Raw genomic sequence first — 5,966 nt, forward strand, 5'->3', positions numbered from 1 at the left:
AGCCTGTTCCTTCAACTCCCACCCCTCAGCCAGCTGCAGGGAATCCTCCTCCCAGCCCTTTCAGCGACTTACTGCTGTGCCCCCAGCACCGGCCAGTGGTATATGGGCTGAGCTGCATCCTCCAGGTAGGTCTGAGTAGTGGTTGGTGATACTGGGGTCAACAGAGATGGTTCATATTGTATGCCATCACAGAAGAATCATTACAGACTGAGTCGGCAACTTCCTGAGTACAGAAATATCAAACCATGATTGTCAATGGGTAGGTCTCTGCTAACGTGCTAGAGAGCTTTTGTACCAGACATCCGTGCTGTGGCAGTGCCCTTGACTGACTTGCATAAGAAAAATGGGTTGGAATAGAGCCTTTTGCTCTGTTCACAGGTGTGTCAGGTGGCTGGAAAAGCTTTGCAGAAAAGGGGATGAGAAAGAAAGGGTCGTTTCATCTTATGTATGTCAGTAACATGTTGTCATCTTGGAAAGGAAGTTATGCCAGAAATGAAAGAGTGCTTTCTAAATTTGTGAGCTCTTAAAAACAAACAACCCCTCATAAGAAAAACCTACCCCCACGGAACAAAAAAAACCCCAAACCAAACAACTGGCATACACAAAAAACATACCCTCCTACGTCTTTATGGAAGAACTTTAATGGTTTAGGCAGACCACTCTCCACAGCAGTGGCAGCAGGCTATGAAAAGGAACGACTCTAAGCTCATCATCTTTATAGTTGGAATTGGCTAAACCTTACCTTGCAGTAAAAGGGCAAGGTTGCTGAAGTCTTATTGATAGATGTTTGAAGGGTGGATGCTGTTGTTTCACTGTGGGGCTCGGTCTGTACAGTCCTTGGATGAGAGGGAGGTGAGTGAGTTCTGTTCAGTGTGTGTGCTTGTGTTTTTTTCTCCTTCAAGAGGAGAGTGACTAGGTCAGGTAGGTCCCTGCAGGAGCAGTGGAGATTGCCACTTCCAGGGGAGGAAAGAAGCGTGTTAAAGCAGAGGAGGTTCTGGAGAGTGCAGGGTGGAACAGGAGGCGGATAGGAAGAGAGCACATAGTTTGGGAATCCACAGCTCAATGGAGAAACTTGAGATCAAGGAGCCCTGACAGGATCAAGAAGCAGCCAGCTAGATCTCAAACAGGGTAGATTGAAAATTCCTACAGTACAGTGGGCTAGAAGTAAGGATCTGTCTGCAAGGGCTAGAGAGCAATGCAGGGGTTTATAAATAACACCTTTGTATTCCCATTAAGCCTTTCTTGGTCACTTTCAGTTAAAAAAGTTTATAGAGTGTTTTTTTCTGGCTTCTGTGTGATAAAACATGTCTTTTTTTAAATATAAAACCCCCTTTTTTGGGAGCTTACTTTAGGAAAAAGATAGGAGCGCTTGCACCTCAAATGTTTGGCTGATTTGGGGTTGGAACACAACCTGCTTAAAAAGTTCAACTTGGTTAATGATGGTCTGATCTTTAGTATGTCTCGGAAAAGATCTTCTGATGGATCTACGGATCTCCTGATCTGCAGATAGTAGACAAGGCTAAGACAGAATAAGATCGAGTGATTGGAAGTCGGAGCTGGGTAGAGTCAGGCTGGAAACAGTTGCATTTTCAACAGTGTACGTAATTAACCTTTGCTCAAACGTTCTCAAAATATGATGAATTCTTTGGTTTAAGTGTTTAAAACAGCCTTGGTTGTCCACCTTAATACCTGGCTCGTTGTGAGCCAGAAGCTGTAGGGGTGGGGTGCATGCTAGGAATTGTTCAGTGAAGTTTTGTCTGTGTTTGGGTGGGTCTCTGTACAAGATGATAAAAGAACGAAAATGTGTATATAGTAGTATTGTTACTGTAATCATACTTGTAATTATTAAATAATATAGTGTAATAAGTTTGGGTCTGTTGACTCATACTACTTCTCACACTTTGCTTTTGATGAGGGCTGTAAGTCACTAATGTAAATGCTGCTCCTGGACCATGAGGATTGGATTGTGCATTGACAGTGAGTTGTAGACAATAAGTTCTGTTTAGAAGCAGCAGGGAGCTCTGCAGGAACATGTACTCCAGTCTTCGTTTCGTAAGCATATCTAGGGCAAGAAACTCAGTGCAGCGTAAATACTAGTTTACTCTTTTTTACTCTAGTATGGTCTTTAGCCCAAAGACTCTTTCAGAGCTTAGAACAAAAAAATCCAAATAGTAAATATGTATACAGGATGGTGAATGCCTGGGCAGTAGGATAAAGGAGTGGTTATTTCTGTACAAATCAATCTAACTTAATTGTTTTAACCTTGATTTGCTCAATGATACTGACTTTTGTGTCTGTTGCAGAGTATAATTTTGTGTTGCCCAAGTGCCCTTGTGTGGCATTACTCATTAACTGATAGCAGGATAAAGACCGGCTCTCCGTTGGACCACCTGCCTATAGCCCCATCCAATTTGCCCATGCCAGGAGGGAATTCGGCCTTTACACAGCAGGTGAGCAGCCTTCAAAAAAGGGAGCTCTTGTGGTCCAGGATAATAGCTGTATCTTTGCTCTTTCAGGATTTTCTTTTCATGTTGTGTGATAAGCAGAGCTGGAGGTGCTGTCTCACTCCCAAGGAATTAAATGCTCCCATTCTGCTATAAGCAAGACAGTGATGTCCTTGGAACATGGGCAGAATCTAACCTTCAGTAGAACTACTGTCATGCTCTTTGTTTTCTGATGATTTTATTCATGGGACTTCTAAGGCATCCTTTTGTATGCTTACACAAGTCCCTTGTTTTTAGGTTCGGGCAAAGCTTCGTGAAATTGAGCAGCAGATAAAGGAACGTGGCCAGGCTGTGGAGGTTCGCTGGTCATTTGACAAGTGCCAGGAAACCACAGCAGGTAACTTGCTGTAGGTTAAAGTTTCTCTCCCCCTGTTCCATGTGTTACCCTGAGAAACATCCTGTCTGGCTATTTTCTTTGACTTTTCCTATTTGTTGTTGTTGGTGTTTACTGTAAGCAGTGGAAAAAAAACCCAAATGGCTCTTTTTATTTCCAGTGCAAAATCTTGCATGGGTCTGTTTCCCCAGATGTAGGGTGAGTTTCTGGTACTGGAAGCTGGAAATATGTACCAGAGAACTATGTTCTTGTATATGTGCCGTGTTCTGATGCTTTCCCCTCACATCTGCTGTTGGCTGCTGTGGGAGTCAGGACATAAGCTACGTGGACCCTTGCCTGTCTGGTACAGCTTTCCTCAGGCAGTGTCCTGAGCAATGAGCTCACAGAAACTTGTGCTCCATAGTCTGTTGTACCAGTTGTCAAATGCCCGTTTCTCTTCTCTGTTCTGTTCTAGGTTTCACTATTGGTCGTGTCTTGCACACTTTAGAAGTTCTGGACAGTCACAGCTTTGAACGATCTGACTTCAGCAACTCTTTGGATTCCTTGTATAACAGGATATTTGGGCTGGGTCCAACCAAAGACAGTCATGAGGTGCCTTGGGACTTTGCTGCTGGGCCCTGGTCTTGGACGTGCTATGTTCTTGTTTATATTCCACGGTTACTGTGCTGTGTCTGCAGAGAGCTGATAGGTAGTGGCCTTTGGCCAAGAGATGCGATCTCCATTGAAAAGGATTTTGTGCAGCCCTAAGTTGGGGAGGTACTAAAGTGAGAACGGGGGGGTCTGTGCTCTGGAAGGTCTAGGCTAACAAATACGCATAAGCTTGAGAGAATCCTCACAGCTAACTGAGGCGAGTCCCCTGATGGAAGGCATCAGTCCGAATAGCAGATTGATGCTAAAGACAAGTTCTGTGTCTGAGAGAAGTAAATACTAGCCTTGTCAAATTCTGGGCTGGTGGCTGTGTCCTGGGTCTCTGGGAGCTCACAGTTCAAGTTCATCTTAGCCTGGGAGGTGACATATTTATGATGTGTGGGACGATAGTGCAACCAATACTGCAGTGGTTCCTGGAAGTAAGCTGCAGATTTAGTAGTTTGCGTATTTTGTGTAATGCTGTTGAGAAGCTGTTTCACTCTGTGCTGAGATTAGCACTCCATAGATGTGCTGCTGGAAGAGAGATGATTTTTCTGAAGCAAAGCCAGCCTGGAGATTTGTCAAGGGCTAAGGATCACCTCATGTTGCAATGTGGAGTCAAAGCAGAGACAAAACAGGAGGGCTGTAGCTTGACATCTTTCTTCCATGGTAGGAAGAGGGGAACGTGGAAGTCTTCAGGTCTACTAGAAGACTCACTGTTATATCCAACCCAAGGCTCTAGGACTGCTCACCTCTTCTGTTTGGCTCAGGTTCTCACCGTAGTGCATATATCTCAACAGATATCCCCAGATGACGATGCAGTGGTGGCCTTGCTGTGCGAGTGGGCTGTCAGCTACAAACGCTCTGGACGTCACAGGGCTATGGTTGTGGCCAAACTCCTGGAGAAGCGTCAAGCAGAGATAGAGGCTGAGGTAAGTCCTTATTCCTGAAAGGCTAGCAGCGGTAAAGGAGAGCAGAGGTTACCTAACTACGATTATCTGCTACACCGAAAGGTAAAAGCTGATCAGCACAATGCCTCTTAATGCTGGTGATGTTGATTATGGCATCTGCTCTGTCTAACCTGAAGTAGGTCATAAGTGAGCCTGTGGGATGGTGTGTATCTCATTTCTTGGATACGTTTGAAGACAGGATTGCAGTGCAGAAGCATTAGCATACTTGGAGACTGTGAAGTTGTTTACAGAAACCTGTGTAGTGACTTTCCTATAAGTGCAAGATAGGAAAATTCTCTTGAAAACTTCTTTTTGGTGTTTATGGGTAGTGAGTTTGTCCTCTGTGACAGCAGTCGATACTTTTTCTGTTTCTACAGAGATGTGGGGACTCTGAAGTCGTGGATGAGAAGGGCTCTATCTCCTCAGGCTCGCTCTCAGCAGCCAGTGCTCCTGTCTTTCAGGATGTCCTTATGCAGTTCCTTGACACTCAAGCTCCTATGCTAAGTATGTAATAAGAACTTGTGGTCTCCCAGTTTCTAGCTTTCCCTCTCCTGCAAAATTTGAATCTGTGTGCTATTCTCTTGTGTGTGGGTCTTGGATGTACCTAAATTCTCTCTCTGGCTTTCTTGCGGTCCAGAGCATACCTTGGAGAGGGAGGGCAAGCAGCCTGGAGGGCCAGGTGATAGGAAGATAATGCACTTCTGTTGACCAATGAATGTAGACTGACCGAGAATAAATGAATATAGACTAATCAGGAATTAATTTGGTCTGAGAATTAGAGAGAGGTTTCTAAGTAGTAAGTGACAAAGCTCTGGAATAGTCTCTCAGTGGAAGTACAGCAGACAGATTAATGGGGAGAGGGTACCACTCTGAATGGTGCAGCCAACTGTACACCAAGGAACATCACTTCCGGGCTAAAGTCCTTTGCCTCTGGTCCGCGAGACTGATTGCAGAGCTTTTGACTTTCTTAAATGCCACCTGTTGAAACTGGGCTTTCTGCTTTTAGTCCCTACTGTAATCTCAGAACTGTCTATTAGTCATTTACTACGTTGAGATCTCCAGAAGCACTTTCTCTAGCCCTAGATTAGGTGGCTGGTGTTGCTCAGAGCACTGCAGAAGAACTCTGGTAGCCCTGACTGTCCTGTCATTTCAGCTGATCCTGGGAAGGAAAATGAGAAGGTGGAGTTCTTTAATCTGGTGCTGCTGTTCTGTGAGCTAATCCGACATGATGTCTTCTCTCACAACATCTACATGTGCACTCTCATCTCCCGGGGTGATCTTGCCATGGATTCTCATGGGCCTCGCCCGCCCTCACCCTTCGATGACCCTGCTGAGGAGCATGACAGGAAGGAGACGGAGGGAAATAGTGGCATCAAGCTAGAGGTGAGAGCACAAGCATCATGGCCCTCCTGTACATGTCCCTGTGTTGTGCTTGTCTGTTTTTACCAGCTTTGCAGCCTTCTTGCTGTTACCTGCTGGAGGGTGTACCAGTGACTCATGCTTTCCCTTTCCCCATCCTATTTCCTTAGCATTTCAGTTTTAAAAGCAGAA

General features: G+C 45.1%; 1 protein-coding gene across 1 annotated transcript in view; it reads left to right on the top strand.

Annotated features, from left to right (window-relative positions):
• MED12 (mediator complex subunit 12) overlaps positions 1-5,966 on the top strand; it is a 34,660-nt gene that overhangs the window by 5,550 nt on the left and 23,144 nt on the right. Inside the window, 7 exon segments of the mRNA XM_009881814.1 lie at positions 1-125; positions 2,304-2,450; positions 2,742-2,841; positions 3,293-3,429; positions 4,266-4,397; positions 4,793-4,919; positions 5,569-5,798. The exon segment at positions 1-125 is cut by the window's left edge and continues 148 nt beyond it. Of these exon segments, the coding sequence (XP_009880116.1) occupies positions 1-125; positions 2,304-2,450; positions 2,742-2,841; positions 3,293-3,429; positions 4,266-4,397; positions 4,793-4,919; positions 5,569-5,798 (998 nt within the window).

This window comes from Charadrius vociferus, unplaced genomic scaffold (assembly GCF_000708025.1).
Source record: "Charadrius vociferus isolate BGI_N301 unplaced genomic scaffold, ASM70802v2 scaffold472, whole genome shotgun sequence".
Classification (NCBI taxonomy): domain Eukaryota; kingdom Metazoa; phylum Chordata; class Aves; order Charadriiformes; family Charadriidae; genus Charadrius; species Charadrius vociferus.